A 25935-nucleotide genomic window follows, 5' to 3' on the forward strand; every position below is an offset into this window, starting at 1 on the left:
TTGGGCTAAACTCAATGTTACCAACATTGATAAAAGATTACTATTCTTGATAAAAAGCCTATATAAAGACTCCAAGTTATATGTAAGAACCTCAGTAAATGGGCAACTAATTGGCCCTGTACCAGCCACCAAAGGAGTCAAGCAGGGCTGTATTTTAGCCCCGGCCTTATTCAACTTATATATAAATGACATGGTCAAATACCTAACATCCCCGGAGTTTCATGCCCCCAAACTGGCCGAAAAACCAATTTCAGTACTCCTCTATGCGGACGACGCGGTTCTCTTATCACGAACTAAAGTAGGCCTCAAAAGGCTACTAAGAGAATTCTCAGCCTACTGCAGGAGAGATCAATTGGTGGTTAATCACCAAAAAACCAAAGTCATGGTCTTCGCTAGGAGACACAGACATCATAGATGGGAGATGGACAATCAGCCAATAGAACAGGTCAAAATTTTCAAATACCTAGGAGTGGTTTTCCAGTCAACAGGGGCCTGGGAGGCCCATCATAAATATGCTAGGGGAAAAGCATCTCAAAGCGCCAAAATACTGTCTCGCTTTTACTTTACGAAAGGGGGCAGACATATCCCAGCAACTCTGGAGGTCTTTCAAGCAAAACCCTTGGCGCAATTACTCTACGGGGCCCAAATCTGGACGGGAAATCATTGCCGCACACTTGAAACGGTCCAGTCTAAATTCTTAAGACAGATTCTAGCCGTTCCACCATGCGCACCAAATGCGGCCCTACGGCTGGAGACTGGCCTCCTCTCCGTCGAAACCCGAACCTGGTTAAGAACATTTAACTATTGGCTTCGCTTAAATTTAAACCCATCCAGACTACTACCTCTAGTAGCACGAGATGCACATAGAAGTCGGTGGTCCAAAGTAGTGCATCAAAAACTACTTATATGTGGCCTCCAAGCACAGCATCTCCTGAAAATGGGTCTCCCCAAGGCAAAAACTATTATTGATCAGCGCATGAAGGATATTGAGCAGCAAAATAATCTGGCCTATATTAAGAAATTTAGTGCTTGGTACACTTATCTGCCCCCCTCCCACTTTGATTTTCGGGCACCTTATTTGTCTACCTTAACCATTCCAAAACTCAGACGGGCCTTTACACTGGCCAGACTAAATATGTTACCCTCGGCTGTTCTTGAGGGTAGATATCAAGGAACTTCATTCGAGAACCGGCTCTGCCCCTGTGGAGCTGGCTGCGTGGTACTGTGTCACACATTCTCTTGTCTTGCTCCCTATATAAAGATCTCAGGGACGAGACCATCGCGCCGCTCCTGTCCGCCATCCCGGGCCACTCTTGCGAAGCCAAGCTGTTCTCACTCCTGTCCGACCAGAACGGCTCGACAACAGAGAAGGTTGCCAAATTTGTTGAGAGAGCAATGAGACTGAGAGCTGCTACCTGAGTGACATTAGCGTCGTCGCCCAGATTCCTCTCCTAGGATATTACTATTATTATCGTTATGTTTTGCTACTATTATTTTGTCGTCCCCTAAAATGTATTTTATATAATTGACTTTTTAGTTTTATTCTTTGTGTGTCGTATTGTTGTTTTATTGCTATGGCCGATGGCTGACGCAAATAAAGATTCTTATCTATCTAGTTAAAGCTATGGTTTTCCCAGTAGTGATGTATGGAAGTGAGAGCTGGACCATAAAGAAGGCTGATCGCTGAAGAATTGATGCTTTTGAATTATGGTGCTGGAGGAGACTCTTGAGAGTCCCATGGACTGCAAGAAGATCAAACCTATCCATTCTGAAGGAAATCAGCCCTGAGTGCTCACTGGAAGGACAGATCATGAAGCTGAGGCTCCAATACTTTGGCCACCTCATGAGAAGAGAAGACTTCCTGGAAAAGACCCTGATGTTGGGAAAGATTGAGGGCACAAGGAGAAGGGGACGACAGAGGACGAGATGCTTGGACAGTGTTCTCGAAGCTACCAGCATGAGTTTGACCAAACTGCGGGAGGCAGTGGAAAACAGGAGTGCCTGGCGTGCTCTGGTCCATGGGGTCACAAAGAGTCAGACACGACTAAACGACTAAACAACTAAACAACAACAAATGAGTAATGCATAACAAATAATGTCACAATTTCAGTAGATCTGTTTGATTCCATTTGTGGGAAGTTATTGTTTTTATTTGTTCCAAATTATTTTAGTGATCTGTGGGCTACGTGTAATAACTGAATTTAAAAATCACACAAGTAGGAGTACAATAACATAAAATGAAAGCAGATAAACACATAGGTAAAGCAGACTGCTAAAACTGCAGAACCATTACTTCCTACTACCTGCTGACAGCTAGCAACCTACCAATGTCTGAGCAAATAAACATGTTTTCAGTAGCTGTGAAGACACAAAAGAGAAGGTGCCATCTGTGTCAGAAAAGTTTCTTTTTGTTGGGCAGGTTGGGTCCCCAAGTGTCTTATTTTTCCTTTTTCCCTGCCAGCAAACAGTTAATGAATGGCAGCTTCTGGTTGCCCGGGTTCCAGGAGAGGGAGTTGAAAAGAATAGGATTTGGAAAGACAGTGAGTTAGATTTTGGGGGTAGGTTGGGATTGAGGTTGGGAGAACAGGTTTGGAGATAGGTAGGGAGATAGGCAGTGAGATGAGAGAGAGTTGGTTCTAGGTAGAAACATCACTTTGAGGAATATACCACAAGCTAGAGAAAGAAATCTCTGAGCTTATAGTGTGAAGGACAGTGTGTGGTGTCCTGTAAGAGTAATTAGACCAGGAATTAACTGGGAGGCTGAGGGTGAGCGAGAAGTAGAAGCTGTGAGAGTACAGTCTACTTAGGTCTCGTTCCAGTCAGGAGGGGAGAGATTCTTCTTTGAAAAGAGAAGTGTCCCAAACCAGTTAAGAGAGGTGAGGTATTCCTTGGGTCTGTTACCTGGAGTACCTCAGGAGTAGGGTTGTCTAAGGGGTGTGGAACTGACAGGAAGTACCACCTTGTTTAAGAACCAAAGTATTAAGTGGCAACAGCTGTGCAACAATTGAGAAAGCACTGAAGTGAAATAACATTACAGTGGTACCTTGGGTTACAGACGCTTCAGGTTACAGACTCTGCTAACCCAGAAATAGTACCTCAGGTTAAGAACTTTGCTTCAGGATGAGAGCAGAAATCGTGCGGTGGCAGCAGCAGGGGGCTCCATTAGCTAAAGTGGTACCTCAGGTTAAGAACAGTTTCAGGTTAAGAACGGACCTCCAGAACAAATTAAGTTCTTAACCCGAGGTACCACTGTATAATCTAAAGTATCCTATGTTTTACCCACTTCTGTCATAAACTTCATTTGTTAAATAAAATCTCTATTGTTTATTTGATCAAATCATGCCTGAGACTCCAAATTATTAAGTTTTCCCTCACACAAGTCCCCCACAAGATAATCTGGGGTAGTTTGTGGGAATTTATGGAATTGGGGTTCTGTGAGGTGGGTGCACTATATTTAAGTGAGGGCGGGCCCAATGGCGCTGGGGGGGAAAGGGCCGTCGCACCGTCACATATTAATTGGTGGCAGCGCCATGATACGAAGTTAAAACCCACACAGAAACATGCCCACAGATACAGAACATCCAGTTTAATACAGTATTGAGGTTATTTTATTAAAAGAGGGGAAAATTTCTGCCAGAAAATGGCCAGCAAGAGCCAAGCAAAAGAGACTCGGGAGGACCCAGTGCAGGGAGCTGCTGAATGTGAAGAGAATCCTAATACTGAATTAGAAATGATGAGGCTAAGATTTGAATTGGCCAAAGCTGAAGCAGGGAAAGAAAAACATAAAGTTGAAGCAGAAAGAGAAAAGGCAAAATTAGCAGCTGAACAAGTCAGAATCAAGTTGACATTCAGTTAGCACAGATACAGGCTGAGAGAGCTATGGCAGAGAGAGAGAGCAAAGTAGCTCATGGGGGGGGGGGGAGAGAGAGAAAGGGAGGCCAAGATGGCCCATGAAAAATACATGTTTATTTTAAAAATGGAGGAAATTAAACTGAGAGCAGAACTGCCGCAACCATTGTTGGGGGGTGGTGGAAATTTTACCTCAGCTAATATAAAGAGATTTTCAAAGTATGTCAAAGGTGATGATGTACAGGCATTCCTGTTTAGTTTTGAATGGTCCTGTAAAGACTTAAATACCCCTGAGGAAAACTGGATGCTGTACTTATGCCCACAAATATGTGGAATTTTGAGTGAGATATACGCAGATTTAAGAGAAGATGAAACCTCTGATTATCTCACATTTAAAGAAAGAGTGAAAGTGCGCTTTGGTCTGACTGCAGAACAAAGCCGAAAAGCCTTTCATGACATTAAAAGAAAACCAGGAGAGTCCCTGTCAGGGAAAAAGGTGGGATATAAATAAACATATAACAACATGCCTAGTCACAGAATAGCTGATTCAAAGGCAAGGGTTTTGAATGTTATCCATTTTGTTACTGAAGCTAATAGGATGGTGATGATGATGATTAATTCAATGTTTATACCACCCTTAATCAAAGAATCACAGGGTGGTTTATAATACGAAAACACAAACATACATATTGTGGTAACATACAAAAGGAATACCCCACCACACACAAAGAATTTAGAAGACCATAGATTATTTAATTAGCCAAAGGCCTGAGAGAAGAGCATTGTTTTTGCCTGGTACCTAAAGAGATTTAATGAAGGCACCAGGCAAGCCTCCCTGGAGAGAGCATTCCACAAGGAGGAGCCACCACAGGAAAGGCCTGTTTTCGTGCCGTTGCCCTCTGGATCTCTCACAGCGGAAGCACACAAAGAAAGGTGTCAAGTGATGTGATTCAGGTCAGTTCATATGGGAAGAGGCGGTCCTTGAGGTAAATGAAGGTGTTTGACCACCAAGAAAGGGTTAACCCAGAGCCGTCTTTCCCATAGGGCTTAAGGGTATGTTGCGCCAGGGCTCCGGCCTCTTAGGGGCACCCCCAGCAAGTGGGGGAGCTGCGCGGCTTTGCCAGTGGCCTTCCCTTTCCCTGCACACCCACCAGCTGCACCCCGCCAACCATAAGGATGGCGGGTGTGCAGCTTCCCTCCCAAGCCTCTGTGGGGATTCCTCTCCTCCCGCAGAGGCTTGAAAGGGGTGCAACTTCCCTCCCATACCTCTACAGGGATCGCTGTCCTGCAGCAGCATGGGGGAGAGTTGCGCCCCCCCTTCCCATGGCTGGCAGTGCACCAGCCAACACTATCCATGGTAATTTGGGGGTGCTGGGCAGATATTTGCACCCCGGTGCCGCATCTGCTAAAGACGGCCCTGGGTTAACCACACAACTATTTGAGGCCCAAGGTTGGGACAAATTGTTTATACATTAATTGGCTGTGGAGACACAGGTTTCAGGGTGGCATAGGCTTCCCAAACCTTTTGCCGTATTTTTTGCACCATAACACTCACTTTTTTCCTCCTAGAAAGTAAGGGGAAATTTCTGTGCATCTTATGGAGCGAATGCCTACGGATGGCGGGGGGATCTGCTGCACTCGTGAGCAGAGGATCCATGGTTCCCCTTCCTACCCTCCTCCATGGCTTGCTTTGAAGCAGCAAAGCGGGAGAAGAGCCGCTGAGTGGGGAGGAGAGACGGACAGAGAGCCTGCTTGCTTTAAAGGAGCAAAGCAGGAGAGGAGAGGAGCCGCTTACATGAGTCCGGAGCTGTTTTTTTCAGCGAGCCGGGGAGGAGGAATAGAAGCAGAGCCTTTAAAGGAGCAAAGTGGGAGAGGAGAGGAGCCTTCTCCTCTTATACCCCTCTTCTGCATTATTAACAGCATCCTTCTCCACCCACCCCACGCGTGTTCCTTGTCCCTTGAGTGCTTTTCCTTCCTCCCCACTTAAAACATGGTTACAAAGCACGTATCCACATGGATCCTCAGGATTTTTGCATTGGGCTACCCAAACTCACCGTCAGATCACATGTCTGTGGCCACAGCATGAACCACAAAAATCATACATCCACTGTTTCGTTTAGAATGTTTTTTTTTTTTTTGTTTTCCTCCTCTAAAAACTATGTGCGTGTTATGGTCGGGTGCGTGTTATAGAGCGAAAAATACGGTAAATACTTTGAAGCATCTTAGCTCAATCAATTAGCAAAAGTGATTTCTAGAAATGAAATTGTTGCTCATTGTTTTTATCAACTGCAACAAATTGTACTCCAAGTTTTGTTTTGTTTGTATTTGTGTTTACTATTCTACTGTGAAAAACCAATAAAAACATTTTAAAAATACTGATATGATTTATGTCTAATTTCTGGACTCAAACCTCATCTAGACGTTTGCTGCACAATCAATTTAGATACAGTGGTACCTTCGGTTACATACGCTTCAGGTTACATACGCTTCTGGTTACAGACTCCGCTAACCCAGAAATAGTATCTTGGGTTAAGAACTTTGCTTCAGGATGAGAACAGAAATCATGCAGCAGCAGGCCCCATTAGCTAAAGTGGTGCTTCAGGTTAAGAACAGTTTCAGGTTAAGAACAGACCTCCAGAACTAATTAAGTACTTAACCCAAGGTACCACTGTAATTAGGATTCTGTTCAATATGACAACACTGAACAATATAAATGCAGAGTACATTTTACTTTGCAACTAATTGTTCTATTACATTTTAAAGGGGGTGGGGAAATCTCGGGTAAGGAATTTCATGATTCATTGCAGAACAGAAGCAAGTTTATTCTATAATGCATGGTTACGCAATATAATATAAATATGCATATTGTTATAATAAGTAGTACTAGAGGCTGTGCACCAGCTTGTTGTTACTTTTTTACCATCATTTTTGTTATGTGTTTTTCTTCCTTAGATCCCTTTGTTATTTCTAGCCACCTTTAATATTATTTGCGACAGAAAGGAAGAACATAAGTACAGAAAACAATCAATCTAAGACTTTATTAAAAGGCATTAATATCATATATATGTTCTGCCCCTCATATTAAGACTTTATTTGAACTTTTGCATCAGACAAAGTACATCCTTAAACAACTGGTCTGGTGCATCAAGACCCCAGGTAAAATCAAAATGTTGCCAATCAGGAATATTCTTATAGAAAACTAAATGAGGGATTCGAGGGAGCAGCCGTTCAATAGCCTTTTTGGTTACAACAATGTCATTCCCACCACTCCACACAGCTGTTGGCACAGTAATGTCTTCTATCTTATAAAATGGGGGTGTACTCTGTTGAGAAAAAGAACAGAAAGATGAAAATTAGGTTCACTTTTATTTATTTTCCTCTTTTTAAAGACATCTTTTGGATCTTCAGATACATTGAATGTCTAACATCTGTCCCTTGAAAATCATTCTTTAACTATCTATTAAGTATCCAACTCCTTACTCTGGAGCAGTAAGAATAGCAAAAGGAATGAGAGCCCTCATGGCTCATGAGGAGGACGTGCTCTTCAGGACAGAGGGAGGGTCTGGTTTGTGTGTAGAAGGTCATAGGTCTCTCAGGTTCTCTAGTAGGGCTTGGAATCAGAGCTGCTGCAAATCAGTATAGAGAGATAGATGGCGCAATAGTCTGACTTGGCATAAGACAGTTTTCTATGTTGCTACTCATTAAATGCATACACTTTCGTAGATAAACCCATAATTACAACCAGTTCTGCGTCTTTTCCAAAGGAATTATATAAGAATTCAGAAATCACAACACGGTTCTCATTTAATGTTTAACCTGCCGCCAAAATCTCTCAATAGAATCCAAAACACTTACCATGTTGTAGATAGCTTTGTTCTTTGATCCATAATCAAAATACTTAAATTGGTTGGTTTTAGCAACCTAAAAAGATGGAAAACACTTATACACAATTTGAAATTTGGTGCATGTTCAAAATACAAAAGCCTCTTGAAAGATGGAAAACACAATAAAAAAATCAAACTCTTGGGATCTTGGTTATCACAATTCCCACCCATCCACCCTGGCCCATAAGCTCTGCTTAAAACAGTGGAAAGTAGAAAGTCAGGTAGAAGGTTATTAACATATCTATCATCCTCATTTGTGAGAAAATATTAAAAAACTGAGCCCGGCCCCTCAAGATTGAGGGAGTTCAGCCCCATTCCCGCATATGTTGGGAGAGAGGAGCTATCCTCACCCCATAGAATTGGTGCCTATGCCCACAATAATGACCTCTTCTTTTGCCCAGCCTTCACTAATCTTCAGCTGCCAAGACCACTGCAATATGTTTCACCTTCTGCGTAATGAGGATTCCCAGCACCAGTGGATGTTAGTGCACTCGGGTGAATGGGGCAGTACCCCACCAACCTCCATCTTCCCTCCTCCACCCACCCCCTGCCTGCCTGTCAGCTTCCTACTTAGTCTCGGTGTTGCCCTTGTAGAACACAGCAGCAAGGAGAATGGGCTCTGCCTTTAACTGCCTGCAGTTCCACTAACTGTTTTCCTGTCTTCACCCCCATCAGTAGATAATACTGAACTCAAAGGAGCAATGGGCAGATTCAGTAAAGGGCAGCTTCCTGTGTTCTTCCCATGAAATCCAAAGAGTTGTTACAGTTCATGTTTGAATATTGAAGTACAGTGGTACCTCGGGTTACAGACGCTTCAGGTTACAGGCTCTGCTAACCCAGAAATAGTACCTCGGGTTAAGGATGAGAACAGAAATCACATGGCGACGGCGCAGCAGCAGCAGGAGGCCCCATTAGCTAAAGTGGTACCTCAAGTTAAGAACAGTTTCAGGTTAAGAACGGATCTCCGGAATGAATTAAGTTCTTAACCCGAGGTACTACTGTAGCTAGAATATAACTTTTGAGTGGTCCAGTAATCTTGAAAACTACACTTTTATAAAATGAAATGGAAACCTTAGAACCAAAACACAAACATAAGAAAGTAAACAGGCAAGTCAAAACGTCAGACTTTTGACTCCCATGTTTTCAAATGCTGAGAAGGTATTTGTTAGAACATACCTGACTCCAGTGTATGATAGTTTTTACAGAAGTAAAATCAGGGTAAATTCCAAGATACACATCTGCTTGACTCTGGAAGAATGATATGAAAGAAAATGCTTTTTTATATTCCCATTCTTGAAGAGGTTTCAAGGAACACATTTATTTACAAAGCAATAGGTCATGGCAATCAAGGTAGTGCAGCATACAGACACTTGCATGTAGCACAAGGAAGCAGGTTTCCGATGAAGAGGTGTCTGGGTACCTAGATGTGTATCCCCCACCCATAGTGAATCCAGCTGATAAAGAGCCATAAGAAGGAAGAACAGGGGCCTTGAAGTTGCCTCTCAACAGTGAGCACCTGAACAGCACATGGAACAGGCAGGAAGTTCACCTCATCACAGTCCGCCCCGCTATAGGAATTCTTCCTATCTTTGCATCTGGAGCTTAGCATAAACAATTAAAATAAGCCACTCTGAGACTTCTTTGATATTTGGAGTGTGGTGCATTTCCTCCTCTATGGCGACGAGTAAGTGACCAACTACCTACTAGACGTGAAGTTAATTTTGAAAATAAAATTTAAAAGAAAGATTAGCATTTATTGGAATAGGCCGCTAGGATTTCACCATGGAAGAGAAGTGTAAAGGAACTCAAAATTACGCCAAATACTATATTTTGTTTGATTGATTTTCTGTTGTTGTTTTGTATATATACACAGCAAGTTCTTTCAAAAAGAAATAAATGATAGAGAATAAAACTACCTACCACATTTAGGTTTTTCTCATTGCGTCCATAAAGTAAGAAAATGCCTTCAAGACAAAGTCTATCAATCCCTGGATAACTGCAGATCTTGGCATTGATGGCTTTTAGTTTGTTATTGAAAAGGCAGTATTCTTTTTTGCCCCATATAAGCTGTAAAAAATAAAATAAAAAATCCAAAGCATTACTAAATAACTGTCCTTTCTTGGAAGTAAACATTAAGGTTCCTGTTAGGAATAGATCTCCTTTATGTTACAGTTATATATCACTTTTCTTCAAGCACGCTCAAGATGATATGCCGGGGCTTTCTAGGCAATTTTGCTTCCAGGTCCTGATGTAGGCCTGGCTCTGGATAGCTGAGGAGAGATTTCTAAGGAGGTGCACTCCAACCACCTCCCTCCCACACAGCCTCTCAGGTGTTAAGATTGGCAGATGAGGCCTTCTTAATAATTCATAAAAAGTTTGGGAGTGGGTCCTGGAAAAGGGCATTCTCAATAGAGGACAGTAAGATGAATAACAGAGTATTTGGCAGAAGCTGAACGCAAATGGTACCGGTTGTGTCGCATGCAGGTTGGAATGTCAATCATTCCTTTCTAGCATCCCTGACTGTGACAGAGTCTTCATCCTGTCTGGGAGCAGCCACCAAAAAGGAGAAGGGGGAGGGGGAGGAGGGGGGGAGTTTGGATTTGATATCCCGGTTTATCACTACCCTAAGAAGTCTCAAAGCAGCTAACAATCTCCTTTCCCTTCCTCCCCCACAACAAACACTCTGTGAGGTGAGTAATGCTGAGAGACTTCAAAGAAGTGTGACTCAGCGGCGTAGCGTGAGTTGTCAGCACCCAGGGCAAGGCAAGTAATTTGCGCCCCCTAACCCGGGGCAAGGCAAGTAATTTGCGCCCCCCCAACCCCTAACCTGCCGATCTGAGTCGAGTTGCTGCTGGCGCTGCCGCCCAAACCACGCCGCTTGCCCGGAGGAGGAGGGGGGCAGAGAGGCGAGGAAAATGCAACATGGCCCAGCAGCTGCAGCAGCAGCAGCGGAGGCGGGGCTGTGAGGAGGGGCTGCCTGGCACGTCCTCCGCGGCCCTGACGCGCGGGGCTGAGAGCCGCTGCCTGCCGGACGCCTTCAGCCCGGGCGCGCGCACAGCTCGTCGGTTCCACGAGACATGGGGCTCTGCTACAGCCTGCGCCCGAGGCTCTTCGGCGACTCCGGAGGCAGCGAGCGCGCCCCCCCCAGATGTTGCGCCCGGTGCGGCCGGCCCCCCTGGCACCCCCCACGCTACGCCACTGGTGTGACTAGCCCAAGGTCACCCAGCAGCTGCATGTTGAGGAGCGGGGACCCGAACCCAGTTCACCAGATTACGAGTCTACCACTCTTAACCACTACACCACACTGGCACTTTTTTCTTTCCCTTTTAAAAAATAGATTTTATTGGAATTTATAAAGCGTATGCAAATAAAATTATCAAAAAAAGGAAAAGGGAAATAGAGAAAAGAGGAGAAAGATAGAGAAAAGGAGAAAGAAGAAGAAAATATATAGAAATAAAAGGAGAAGAAAGGAAAAAAGATAGGACAATAAAGAACTTCTGATACCTTCTCTATCAGGTATTTGTGAACCTTATTCAACTCATCCAGTGAGAACGCAATGTGTATTTTAACCCTTAATCCAAATACGTCCCCATTGTTTCATCATACATTCCTTAACTTGTTATTCTTGCATTTCAAATTTCAACAGCAATTTGTACATTGAAGACCCACTCACAGTGACCATGACATGTTAATCATCCATACACAACTGTATTTCAAAGTCTGTCAATTTTTTTCTATACTGAAAGTCTTTTTAATATAAGTTAAATCCCTCTTTAAGTTTACAGTCTTCCTGATTCCACTATAAAAATACTTGGTGGCAATAAGACTGTGGACAACAAAAGGGGTTTAAAGAGATTCTCAAGGCAAATCTTTAAAAATGTAGTATAGGCACTGATAACTCTGAAACACTGGCCTGCTAACACTCCAGTTAGAGAACAGCCTTTACTGAAGGTGTCATGGACTTTGAAGAAGCACGAACTCATGGCTGCAAGGAGAAACGAACTAAGAGGAAGGTATGTCTGGCAAACTCTAGCCATCAGCAGCTCCCGTCTGAAAACCTATTTCCCCACTGTGGAAGGATGCAATCACTTAGGGACTCCCTCTTAAGACTGTGCTCTTGGAAGACAATCCTACTGGGCTATGAGTGATTGCCAAAGAAGAATTATTCTTGGTATATTAACCATTTCTCTTTGCCTATAGACACTTTTCTATGAAGTGCTTCTAGTTTTGAGATCCACAATGGTATCTTCACATATGTTTTTATATATTCTATATCCTCAATATAGTATGTCTGATAAAATAAAAAAGTCCATGGTGACTCTGACCTTGTCATACCACAAATGTCCATGTGATCCAAATCTTAAGTCACTACCTTCTAATTCTTCAAGCTCACACTCCTTTTAAAAATAATTTTTATTACTTTTTCATCAATAACACTCCAATTAATAACTTATCAAATCTTGCCACATCATAATCCAAATAACAAAGCCAATCATACATTCCCGATTACAGTGGTACCTCAGGTTACATACACTTCAGGTTGCATATGCTTCAGGTTACATATGCTTCAGACTCCGCTAACCCAGAAATAGTACCTCGGGTTAAGAACTTCGCTTCAGGATGAGAACAGAAATCGTGCTCCGGCGGCATGGCGGCAGCAGGAGGCCCCATTAGCTAAAGTGGTGCTTCAGGTTAAGAACAGTTTCAGGTTAAGAACGGACCTCTGGAACGAATTAAGTACTTAACCCGAGGTACCACTGTATATAATTTACAGAGGCTTCCCATGTTCTGGCTGGTCAGGAGAAAATATTTTGTTTCTTGTTCCTGCCTTTTCTCTCCTGATTGTTCCCATCATAATTCTAATAATAATACCTTTATTGTCAATGTACAACCTGTGTACAATGAAATTAACCGAGCTTCCCCCCCCGAGCTTGTCACACAACACACCAACCCCGAAAGTCAGTTGCACTATATTATTTTCCGTTCAGCAGCCTAACAGCCCACGGATAGAAACTGTTTTTTAGCCTGTTGGTACGACTGATTATACTTCTATATCTCCTGCCCGAGGGTAGAAGATTAAAGAGGTGCTGGCCGGGGTGTGAATCGTCCCTGAGAATTTTTCTCACTCTCCTAAGGCAACAATCCCTTGCGATGTCATCTAGCAGGCTCAGGGGACAGCCCATGATATCATGTGCTGTGTTCACCACCCTCTGTAAAGACTTTCTGTCCGTGGCTGTCAAGCCAATGTACCATACTGTGATACAATATGAGAGGACACTTTCTATTGTGGACCAGTAGTAGTAGGACATCAATTGTTGTTTAACATTGTTCTTTCACAAGACCCTGAGATAATTCTGATCTTAATCCTTTATCTTATCATAACAGTCACTGGTATGCAACTTTCAGTCATATTTAACAAATCCATATGTGTGTTAGCATGCAAAAGGAATTTTGTTCTTCCTGTTGTTTGCTCATCAATTGTTTTTCAATGCAGTCCCCCTCAGAGGTCCCCTTTTCATTCCACGATCTTGTCTTCCAGGACTCTGGGCTGTCTTCCAGCTTTCCTTTGTTTGATAACATTTAAAACATAGCAATCCTTCGAGTCTTTTAACGAACTGATGTTTTGCAAATCCAGACAAGGGTCTTCAGTAGGAGGCAGTGCCATAAGGGATATTTCACTGTTAGTAGTTGTTTGGTTCCTCTAAAATCCAAGCTTTGCTCCCCCCCAGGCCCTAGGGGAAGCTTGCAAAGATCAAAGATTCACCTTCACTTTAATATTAATTCATATGCAACAGAAATCCATGCAAGCAAATGTACGGTAATTTCTTGTGTGAAATATTCCCTGGTTGTAATCCATCGGTTGTTTTCAACCCCCCTAGAGAGGCCCTTTCTTTTTCTATTGCACCATAATTTGTGCCATTTTATCATCCCAAGCCGAGAGTATATCTAATCATGTTTTTGTACAAAGTCCCTTCATATCTTGCCAGTTCCAGTTAGACATCTCTATAGAGATCCGCGCCATAAATCTTCAAATTCTCAAGTTTTTGTACAGTTCCTCTTGCATTCCATTTAGTTAATTAAATCTTTCTTTGTGAGGCTTATCAAGTCATGAAGTAGCAAGTATAGAAAAGAAACAGATGCTCACCTCATGTATACCGCAGCAAAACAACGAAAGCCCTTTCCAGATCAAACCTTAGCACTCAGTGACTGGTTTATTTAGCAGGTCCTTTTCGTCTCCTTCTTTCCAGAACACACCTGTTTCAAAGTCTGAATCGAAATATTTTTTAAGGAACAGGAATACTCCCGCTCATGGCTCTGGCAATTGAGAGTTTCCAATTCAAGCAATGTTAAGCACCCAGCGTCCCTGCCCCCGCATTCCATTGTAGCAAGCGGCAGATATCGGACAACCCGCAGGTGAGAAATCCCCCCTGCCCTGGGGGGGGGGGTCACCAGGGATAATTGTCCCCATATTATCCTTGATAAATTGCACAAGTGGAGTCTGGTGCCATGGGAAAGCTGCCAAAGGACATGGCGATCACACCGGAAGTCCGAAGCTCACACTCAACTTTGAGATAAAGAAACGAAATGGATGGCAGGAAGACTAACTCTCTATAAAGATGCATAAGAAAAATATATATTAAAATTCTGGGTTTGCACAATGGCAACAACTTGAGCAATACTTACTTTTGTCAATTCTTGAGGAAGGTTTAGAAGTAAAGAAAAGGGTCCTTTCAAGCCTGCCAATGTGTCGGGAGGAGCCAAGCCCATGAAGAGTTTAACCTTTTGAGCAAGTTGTGGCATGCTTGAAAAGGCAATAAAACCTGGAAAAAAGAAAGAATTCTAAACATAGCACTTGCAACAAACAAACAAATAAGAGATATTAAAAAAAACCTGTGGCTCTCCAGGTGTTGCTGGACCTTGAGCCCATCAGCCATGCTTGATGGGAATGATGGGAGCTGCAGTCCAAATATCTGCAAGGTCAAAAGTTTCCCATCTCTCTTCTTTTGAAATGCCTGTCATTCAACAAATTCAGGGCAATTTTCTTTTGGGATGCTGGGTGTCCATCTGCCTAAGTTAGGCACTGGAGTTTTCAAGAGAATGTGTCAGATATCAGGTCTAAGCAGAATCCACTTATTTTATGCCTGCTGGTCTTTGCTCCCTCGCACCACAAATGGACATTCTTCATGACTGTGGAACTGATGGCAGCTGTATATGCTGCCCCAATTTGACTACTGAAGTCCTGATCCTGAAAAGACTTTCTCATAGAACATATGTGAGCTCTGCTCTCTCTCTCCCCCCCTTTTTAAGCTGTGCTTTAACCTTTTCTTTTCTTTCCTTTCTTTTCTTTTCTGAACTAGTCTTCCCAATAGTCATGAGACTTAACCACATCCCCAGTAGGTCCCTGATAATGCTGATAATGCAGGAAGGCGAGAAAATAAAAGCCATTTCATTCTCTTTCTTCTTAACTTACCCAACGTACCTCCCTGGGAATGGCCAATATAATACAAGTTTTTTTGCTTACTTTTCTGCAGAATAAAGTTTATGGTTGCTGGAATATCATAAATTGCCATTTCATGAAAGCTGAAAGACAAACACAGAATATAGGTGAAATGTTGCTTGTCTGCAATTGCATACAATTATGGACACTAGTGTATAAATTCAAAAGATACAATACATCAGGTGTCAGGTATGAAAAGATACAATACATCAGGTAAAATGATATTGATGGGAGATTTTAATGGGGTGGTGACGCCGAATATGGATAGATTAACAAAAAGACAAGATGGGAAAGAAGGTAAACTACCACGATCTTTCTTTGACATGGTAAATAATTTGGGATTGATGGATGTTTGGAGATTTAATAACCCTACTGCAAAACAATTCACTTTTTTTTCAAATCCGAATCAGAGCTGGGGGAGGATAGACAGTATTTGGGTCTCGAGGGAATTGGTACAGAACTTAATTAAGTCTGAAATTTGGCCTCGAACTTTATCTGATCATAGTGCAGTTTCCATGGAGTTAAAAGGTAGAGAGGTTAAAACAGCCAGATGGAGAATGAATGAATATTTATTTAATGATCAAAGGATAGTAAATAAGGCTATAGAAACAATTGAAGAATACTTTAGGTGGAACTTAAATGGAGAAACTTCCATAGAGATGGTGTGGGACGCAGGAAAAGCGGTCATGAGGGGTTTTTTTATTCAGAAAAATACCCAATTAAGAAAAGAAAAGGAAAAAAAGAAAGAGCAGATTTTAACACAGATTATGGAAAATGAAAGAAAATTAACTGTTAACCCTAGTGAAGAGAGTTTAAAACAGAACTTAAAAATATTACAAGCTAAATTTGCTACAATAATTAACCAAGAGACAGAGTGGAAAATTAAGAGGATGAATCAAAAGAACTTTGAGTCCGCAAATAAGATAGGGAAATACCTAGCGTGGCAGTTGAGAGAAAGGAAGAAGTTGAGTACGATCAGTAAAATAAAAGAAGGAGATATGATTATGGAAGAACCAAAAGAAATAAAAAGAATATTCCAAAGATACTATAAGGATTTGTACAAAAGAGGAGAGGAAACAGAACAAGAAATAGATCAATTTTTGCAAAAACATCATCTGGAACAAATTGTAGAAGATGAAAGAGCAGCACTAGATGAGATAATAACACAGGAAGAGATAAAAAAGGCTATTAAAAAGATGAAAGCTGAGAAGGCGCCGGGACCGGACAGCCTTCCGGCCAAATATTATAAAATATTAATTAACCAAATATCACCAGTGCTGGGAGAGGTTATGAACAATATATTGAGAGAAGGAAAGATACCTAATACCTGGAAGGAAGCCTATGTTACATTGATTCCTAAAAAAGAGGTGGACACTATGGAAGTAAAGAACTATAGGCCAATCTCATTATTAAATAATGATTATAAGCTATTTGCAGACATAATGGCGGAAAGATTAAAGAAGGTCTTGATTAATAAAATCCATGGTGATCAAACAGGATTTCTCCCAGGGAGACAATTACGGGATAATGTAAGGAATTTGATTGACATTATTGAATACTTGGACATGAAAATAGACAGAAAAGCCGCACTGGTTTTCATAGACGCCGAAAAGGCATTTGATAATGTTTCCTGGAACTTCCTAAAGAAGGTTTTGGAAAGGATGGGAATTGGCGAAAAATTTAGAAGAGGCATAGAAGCAATATACAAAGAACAGAAAGCAAAGCTGGTGATAAATAATAATACAACAGAATATTTTAACATTTATAAAGGGACCAGACAAGGTTGTCCCCTGTCCCCCTTATTATTTATTGTAATTTTAGAAGTACTTAATAAGAGACTGAGGGAGGCAACAGAAGTGAAAGGAATTAGAGTAGGAAAGAAGGAATTCAAAATTAAAGCCTTTGTCGACGATATTGTTCTGACTTTGGAAGATCCACAAGATAGTGTAAAAGAAGCATTACAAAAAATTGAGGAATTTGGAGAGGTGGCAGGTTTTAAAGTAAACAAGAATAAAACTAAAATGCTGGTTAAAAATCTAACTAAGGAAGAAACGAAAGATCTAGAACAAAAAGTGGAAATCATGGTGGTGAAAAAAGTGAAATATTTGGGAGTGTGGATCACGGCAAAAAACATAAATCTATACAAAGATAATTATGAAGTTACATGGAAAAAAATAAAGAAAGATCTGGAAATATGGGGGAGGATGAAATTTTCCTTTTCAGGGAGGATAGCAGTGGTTAAAATGAATGTTTTGCCGAGGATGTTGTTTTTATTTCAAACTCTTCCAGTTATTAAAGGTTTAAAACAATGTAAAGAATGGCAGAGAACCCTGATGAAATTCATCTGGCAGGGGAAAAGACCAAGCATTAAAATGAAAATACTAACTGATAAAAAGGAAAGAGGAGGTTTTGCTCTCCCAGATCTGAGCCTATATTATGAAGCAGCGTGCCTACTTTGGCTAAAAGATTGGATAAAATTGGAGAACAGAGACCTACTGGATTTAGAAGGTTTCAATAATCGGTATGGGTGGCACGCATATCTCTGGTACGAGAAGGTGAAAGTCCACAGGGCTTTCTTAAATCATATTTTCAGGGGACCAATATATCAGGCCTGGGAAAGAAATAAGAACCTCCTCGAAAGAAAAACACCATGGTGGATTTCACCAGTAGAGGTCTTAACAATAAAAAAAACCAACATGGAAGGGAAGACAGCCACTTACGAAGATTTGGTAAGAAAATCAGAACAAGGGCTTAAACTTAAACCGTATGAGGAAATAAAGAATCAATTCACCGGTTGGCTACAATATCATCAGGTGAATGATATGTTAAAGCAAGATAAAAGAAAAATGGGCTTTGAGGACAAGAAATCAAAATTCAATATAGAAATAATAGAAGGCAAAAACAAAACATTGTCTAAATTATATGACATATTACTGGAATGGCATACAAAAGACGAGGAAGTCAAAGAGGCAATGATTAAATGGGCAACTGACTTCGGCTATAACATCGAGTTTGAAAAGTGGTTGAAATTGTGGAATAGAGACATTAAATTTACAGCCTGTACGAGTTTGAGAGAAAATGTTTGGAAAATGCTCTATAGATGGTATCTTACGCCGGCAAAATTGGCTAAAATCTATAGATCAGAAAATAAGACATGCTGGAAATGTGGTGAAGTGGAGGGAGACCTCTACCATATGTGGTGGCAATGCAACAAGGTGAAGGTTTTTTGGGAAGCAATTTATAATGAACTTAAAAAAGTCTTTAAATATACTTTCCCCAAAAGATCTGAGGCCTTTTTGCTGGGAATTATGGGTAAGGAAATAAAAAATGAAGATAAAAAAATATTTCTCTATGCCACCACAGCCGCAAGAATTATGCTGGCACAATACTGGAAAACAGAAACTATACCTAACATAAGTGACTGGCAGGTCAAAATGATCAACTATGCCGAGCTAGATAGATTAACAGGCAGAATACGAGACCAAGACGACCAGAAATTTCAAAAAAATTGGAGTAAATTTTGGAAATATATTGGAACGGATATATAGGAGGAACTGGCGGTATTAGAAAAACTTTATCAGCTAATAATTATAAACTTTAATAAACTAATTACGCAACCTGGGATTTATTTGATACTTACCAAAAGGGTGAAGGGAAGTCAAAGGCTAAGGAGAGCCTAATGTTTATATTATTATTTTTTGTATGATTGTATGTTTTCTTTTTGTATAGTATGAACATAGGATGAATAATTTATGTTAAAATGTTTATTTTTGTATTTGTTAGTTCCTTTTTCTTTTTTCCTGTACAAATTCTGAATAAAAACTTACTTGCAAAAAAAAAACAAAAAAAAAAAACCCTGTCATCTGGAGGATGGCATAGTAAGTTTATTGTCCCATGGAAAGAGTAAGGAAACAGAAAATAGATACATATTTATTATTTCTTTAAATATTTATATCACCCTTAAACTAGCCCAATAGGTTGTCAGATATGTACATTGTCCACATGTTAAAGGATAATTTTAAAGAATTGTATTAAATTATATGAAATCACACAACTGTGTTAATTTTAAATAATAATTCAGAAGTCCTTTTCTACAGTCTAAGAGGTGGACATCCTGGAATGTCTGGGCAAAAAGGTGTGTCTTCACAATATGTCTGGAGGAACTAACAAGTCAGTACAGTGGTACCTCGCAAGATGAATGCCGCGCAAGACGAAAAATGCGCAAGACGAAAGAGTTTTCCGTTTTTTGAGTCGTTCCGCAAGACAAATTTCCCTATGGGCTTGCTTCGCAAGACGAAACATCTTGCGAGTTCTTGCGAGTTTGTTTCCTTTTTCATGAAGCCCCTAAGCCGCTAAGCCGTTAATAGCCGCTAAGCCGCTAAGCCGTTAATAGCCGCTAAGCCGCTAATAGCCGTGCTTCGCAAGACGAAAAAACCGCAAGACGAAGAGACTTGCGGAACGGATTAATTTCGTCTTGTGAGGCACCACTGTACAAGAGTGGGCCATCTATCAGGTAATCTAAATACCAAATTGTTCAGGGCCTTATATATTAGTAGTATTAGCCTAATATATTCTGACACTGGAGGTGAACCACAAAATTGGACCACTTCCCTCCAGGGAGGAAGCAGTGAGTGAAGATCTACACCCAGGACAAGGTGGCAATAAATGTCCTCATTATGACCAAGTGGAAAATGAAGATCTACATCAGGAACAATGCACGGAATCACACTGATGATGCTTTACATATGGAAGAGGGAAGGGCATTCCACAGTGCAGGGGCAAGAACAGGAAATGCCTGTTTTGGAGTCAGTTGTCTGTGATATTCTGTAGAGTGTGCTGCCATGATCAAAATTTCCCCAGATGGTCTACTCTGAGTGGCTTCCAGCAAAATATAAAAACATAATAAAACATCAATCATTAAAAACTTCCCAATACAGTGCTTCCTTCAGAGGTCTTCTAAATTTTATTAAAGCTTTTTCATGATAAAATAGATGAAACTGATCTAGATAAAAACAAAACCAGTCCTCTCTCAAAGGTAGCTCTTGACCCTTGTCTCACGTAGAAAGTAGTGGACCCTCAGGTCTTACCCGGGAGCCTTTCTTTCGTCTCCCAGGTAAATTCGCAGGGAAACCAAAATGCTTGTTTATAAATTATTGTGTTACCAATTATTGTACTACCAATTATTGTATTACCAACTTTACTGTACATTTGTGAAATATGGACTATTTATAAACACCATCTCCAGCTCTTCAAAAGATTCCATCAACGGTGTCTCTGAAAAATTGTACATATCACTTAGGAAGACAGGTGAACTAATGTCAGTATTCTGGAAGAAGCAAAGATCACCAGGGTGGAAGCAATGATTCTTCAACATCAACTTCGTTGGACTGGTCATCTTGTTCAGATGCCTGATTATCATCTTGCAAAGCAACTACTCTCGTCCAAACTTAAGAATGGAAAGTGAAATACCGGTGGACAACAAAAGAGGTTTAAAAATGATCTCAAGGCAAATCTAAAAAAATGTAGTATAACGACTGATAGCTGGGAAACACTGGCCTGTGAGTGCTCCAGTTGCAGAAAAGCCTTTATCAAAGGTGTCATGGACTTTAAAGAAGCACAAACTCATGGCAAAAAGGAGAAACAAACTAAGAGGAAGCCACTGTGATCAACTCTCACCCAGAAACCTATGTCCCCACTGTGGAAGGACATGTGGATCCAGAATTATGTTCAAACCATCTTGTCCCAGTAAGCAACCTGGCTGCCAAATTCTGCAGCAGCTGAAGCTTCCAAACCATCTTCAGAGGCAGCCCTACGTATTATGCGTTGAAGTAATCCAACCTATAGGTTCCCAGAGCATAGACAACAGAAGCTAGGCTATGCCCGTCCAGATTGGGGCACAGCTGGGGCACCTGGTGAAAAGCACTCTGTAGCATCATGGCCACCTGACTCTTAAGCAAGGGGTCAAAAGTACCCTAAACTATGTACCCACTTCCTTCAGAATGGTATAATCACATCAAGGGCAGTCTAGGAAACCACTTTATTGACATCTCAGAGCCCAAGAAATTCAGTCTGCATGTAAAATTCAGTCATGAAATTTGTCATGTTGATGTTGGCTAAGAAAAGGAACCACAATCCACCATTGGCCATCTTTGGGAAGTCTTTCCAGGACTGAAGGACCCTAACACAACACAAGGAAAAAAGATATGTTGGTAGCAGTTGTACTTCAGAGACAGCAGTCATTATAATTGTCTCAACTATCCAAGCTACAAGTTGTTTCTTTATACTGTACCTGAAATTCCAAAATTCTTCTTGGTCAATTGACAGAGTCTTGTGTCTTCTAGACCAGCTGGTACCTCTATTATTTATTAGCCAAACATCATAGCCAGCATCTGCTAGAGCAAATCCTAGGCTATTGTTGGGAGGATTTACAATCCAGGTCCTACCTTCACTCAAAACACCATGTACCAGTAAAACAACTGGCCTAGGACCTGGGGAAAAACAAGATAAAGGGCATTAGATAATATTGTAGACAATCTACCTTTTAGATAATTTCTGTTCACTTCATCAATATTGTGCATTGTGATGATCTCCTCTAGTCCAGAATAGATACAATTATGTATATGAAAGAGATAATTACTTCTAACTAGGTGATGTGCTATGGCTGTCCCACCTTTGGGCACTATTTAATAATAGTTTGGCTGGCCCTATTGATATGCAGAATGAGGCAGTTGCTTCAGGTAGCAGAGGATTTTGAGTGGGAAGTTGGAAGAAAGAGCTTCATAATTACCATGTTACATGCCCTATTGTTCCCAACCCTTATAAGGTAAAGGGTAAAGGGACCCCTGACCATTAGGTCCAGTCGTGGCCAACTCTGGGGTTGTGGTGCTCATCTCGCTTTATTGGCCGAGGGAGCCGGCATACAGCTTCCGGGTCATGTGACCAGCATGACTAAGCCGCTTCTGGTGAACCAGAGCAGAGCACGGAAACACCGTTTACCTTCCCGCCGGGACGGTACCTATTTATCTACTTGCACTTTGAGGTGATTTTAAACTGCTAGGTTGGCAGGAGCAGGGACTGAGCAACGGGAACTCACCCCGTCACGGAGATTCAAACCGCTGACCTTCTGTTTGGCAAGTCCTAGGCTCTGTGGTTTAGCCCACAGCGCCACCCGTGTCCCACTTCCCAACCCTTATATCCTAATATAAATGAATGATGTTGTCCCTTGGCTCATCTGAATGGCTTCTGTACATGGAATGGATTGGAGAGAGCTGTTGGCCTTCACATCAAACAGCAAAATGTCTTGAGCAGGGCCTGGCTCCACGGCATAAATTAAACATTTAGTCCATGCCACCACGTTGTGATCGGCTCAGAAAGCAACTTCTTCCAGCTCACATTTGCCCACTTGCAAAATGAAGTAGTTCAGTTCATGTTTGGTTCAGAGTTCAATTCAAATTATCCTTGGCATCTTTTCTTAGCTTTCAGAAGATTACAAGCTGCTGTGCTGACATTTAAAATGTAGGTAAGAAGACTAAGATCACATCAAAACACACACAGTGGGATGTGACTTATTGTCTTCAACCACTCTGAACCCAGAAACTATGGTAATTCTGAGCATTTATATGCACACATTTGTTTTCTCTGGGCTATGTGGAATCCTGCCAGTACTTTTCCTTTAAAAAAACAAAACCCTATAAAGCCCAGTTACATTCCAAAATTACCTGTCTTCCCAGAACTGTGCATTCCATAAGGAATTCTGTTTGCTTGCAAGTAGTAGCCATCCTCTGTCAGGATTTCATGCTCTTCATTGGGGTACCCCCAATATTGGATTATTTCATTCTGCAAGAACAAAGAAATTCTCAGCAAATTGAGAACTTTATTCTAAATCTAGATGTGCTACATGGGATTTTAGTGACAATGGTGCTGAGGAGAAGAGAAAAAAGTCCTGGATCCTGCCTTCCTCCCCTTCTGGCTGTAATGAACAAAAGCAACCAGAAGGAGCTAGCAATACACCATGTATTAAGCATTAAACAGAACATGTCATTTGGCCTTGGGGTCAGCTAAATCCATCCATTATAATCCATCAAGCCTCTTTGGGGTAACTCAGGCAGGCCTGGAAATCCTTCTGTGAAAAGCAAATGCTTTGGAATATCTGTTAAAAGAAATTTGTACAAATTATTTTGTCCTAGCAATAGCCTGTTGTTTCCAAATGCATCCGAACAAGCAACTCACAATAGTCATAAATTCTTGGGGATTCAAGTGCCGTTTCCTTGGGAATTCTTCTGACTCTGTTGTCTGTTGGAATACGAAGACCACTGCCCAAAACAGCCACATCGCTGACCTCTGTAAAACAATATCTGTTGTTTCAAATGCCTTAGCAAACACGGGAAGTGCCCTGGGCAGGGAGCACAATTTTAGTTCGGGTGATGCTGTGCAGGGAAGAAATAATGTATCTCTTCTGAAAATATTAGTCACTGAGATGGATAGTTTATGGGGAAATACTGAAAAAATATCTGTCCCATGAGGAAAAGTCATGACTGTCTTGGAAATAAGGCTAAGCAGGCTCAATTCTAACCCACAATGAAACCATACACTGGTGGGAAAGAATAAGCAAGTACGGTATTCCAAAACATATGACATTTGTGTTTGTTATACCTGTTTTTAAATTTGCTTTAATAAATATTTTGGGGTTTTTTGCTTTTTAGATGTTTTTTACTGTTTTTTTTAATGTTTTAAGCATTTTTAAATATTGTATTTTCCTTATGGAGGAAGGGCAGACTACAAATGCAATTCAGAAAGTAAGGTATAAATAATTCTGTACACATTTATGCAATTTGTGATTCCCCCACAGTTCTGTGCCAGCAGACTTTGTGCAAGTAGCCTTAATTTCTACTGGATGATTGGGTTGTACTTTATGATAGTAATGTCTAACTTTGTTAAATGCAAGCTATTAAAATGTAAGACCAAGGTATGTTGCCAGAAAATAAATGAAAAAGATACAGGGAAGAAAAGATTTTTGCTTACCTGTTCCTGTTCAGCAATAGCAACCACATCTCTAATGCACACTGAAGAAGACTTAGTTTGTAATAAACTGAAGAGAATAAGATCACTTTCATCAGCTACTGTATAATTATGCAAAACCTGTCTTTCTGGGTACATTGTTAGTTATGGAACAGATGCTGAGTAAGCAAAACAGTTATGAGAAAAGAATTATCACATACTATCATATGCCTTGTGGCAAGGCAAGGCAGTACGACGAAGAAGAAGAAGAAGAAGAAGAAGAAGAAGAAGAAGAAGAAGAAGAAGAAGAATTTTTTTTAAAAAATTTATATCCCGCCCTCCCCAGCCGAAGCTGGGCTCAGAGCGGCTAACAACAGTAAAATGATACAACATTCTAAAATCATTTCATTATAAAATCAGTTCAAAGCATTGAAATGTACATTATACTTCCTTGCATATTTTAAAAAATATAACTCACCTGGAGATTTATGCTTATATTAAGTGGTATATAAATTTTATGTCTACATTTTTTTTTGTCCTGTGTGTGTTGTCATCATTATTTTGTATCCACTTAAGTTGTACCTGAGCCTCGAGTGACAGCAAAGGATCTAGGAGTACCCCCAAGCTACAAACCTGCTCCTTCAAAGGAAGTGTAACCCCATCAAGAGCAGACAATCTCCCACCCATCTTCTCACACCCACTAACAGTGCCTCAGTCTTATCTGGATTGAGTTTCAGTTTGTTGGCTCTCATTCAGTCCATTACCGAGGCAAGACACTAGTCCAGCACTTCCACTGCCTCACCTGCAGATGTAAAGGGGAAATAGAGCAGAGTGTCATCAGCATACTGCTGACAACATACTTCAAACCTCCGGATAACCCCACCCAGCGGTTTCATGTAGTTGTTAAACAACGTAGGGGATAGGACTGAGTCTTGTAGAACCCCACATTGAAGGTTCCATGGGGCTGCAAAGCATTCCCCAAGCAACACCCTCTGGGAACAACCAAGTAGGACTGGAACCACCGCAAAGGGGTGCCATGCACCCTTAGTTTGGTGGTTGATGTTGGTTGATGGTTGATCGAAAGCTGCTGAGAGGTCGAGAAGAATTAACAGGGACATGTTTCCCTTGTCTCTCTCTCAACAGAGGTCATCATACAGGGCAACCAAAGCAGTTTCTGTACCAAAACCAGGCCAAAACCCTGTTTGAAATGGACTGTGGTCATGTTGAAAGCCTTGGTAGAAATGTAAGAGTCAGCTGCACCCACTCCAGTCTTGAGGAAAGAACCCACAGTACTTGTTTATGCTCACAATTCCCCATTGAACCATGGGCACATAGCCAAAATCCTGCCTCCTAGTGTTACCTCTAAATGGGACAGAGATTCCTGTATTTAAAAAGAACATAATAAAAGCCTGCTAGATTAGGCCAGTGGCTGACAGGAGCTTGCCTTCAACAGCTCACTGGCTAGCGACCTAGTGAAATCAGAGACTCGGAGATCTTCTTTCAGTGCTTTATTTCAACCAATGAACACACATGGAGACATGGAATGTAAACCTCAACACTTGAACCGAAGTTGCTCAGAATGATGCTCCTGCCTTCTCCCTGGCTGTTACTTCGTAGTCCTCAGACTCCTCCTGCCACCTACGGTGGCTTCTAAGGAAATCCCTTTGTGCCTGTTTAGCTTTCTGCTCTGAGACCTGGGGGAAGGAG

General features: G+C 41.3%; 2 protein-coding genes across 2 annotated transcripts in view; both read right to left on the bottom strand.

Annotated features, from left to right (window-relative positions):
* Positions 1-23566, bottom strand: part of LOC308476748 (lipase member M-like) — a 112201-nt gene extending 88635 nt beyond the window's left edge. The window contains exon 1 of the mRNA XM_081004599.1: positions 23461-23566. Coding sequence (XP_080860725.1) covers positions 23461-23562 — 102 coding nt within the window. The 5' untranslated portion in view covers positions 23563-23566. The remainder of the gene's footprint in view (positions 1-23460) is intronic.
* On the bottom strand, positions 6739-23075 carry LOC308476766 (lysosomal acid lipase/cholesteryl ester hydrolase-like). Its single transcript, XM_081004628.1, has 8 exons — positions 22950-23075; positions 21521-21719; positions 15205-15314; positions 14418-14554; positions 9654-9800; positions 8910-8981; positions 7705-7770; positions 6739-7172 (listed from the first exon to the last, which is right to left on the bottom strand). The coding sequence occupies exons 1-8, from the start codon at positions 22969-22971 to the stop codon at positions 6939-6941; spliced, it is 987 nt and encodes a 328-aa protein (XP_080860754.1). The 5' UTR covers positions 22972-23075; the 3' UTR covers positions 6739-6938.
* Positions 23567-25935: the final 2369 nt, after the last annotated feature.

The sequence above is a fragment of the Podarcis pityusensis genome (genome assembly GCF_964106645.2).
Source record: "Podarcis pityusensis genome assembly, chromosome: 5".
NCBI classification, from domain to species: Eukaryota; Metazoa; Chordata; class Lepidosauria; order Squamata; family Lacertidae; genus Podarcis; species Podarcis pityusensis.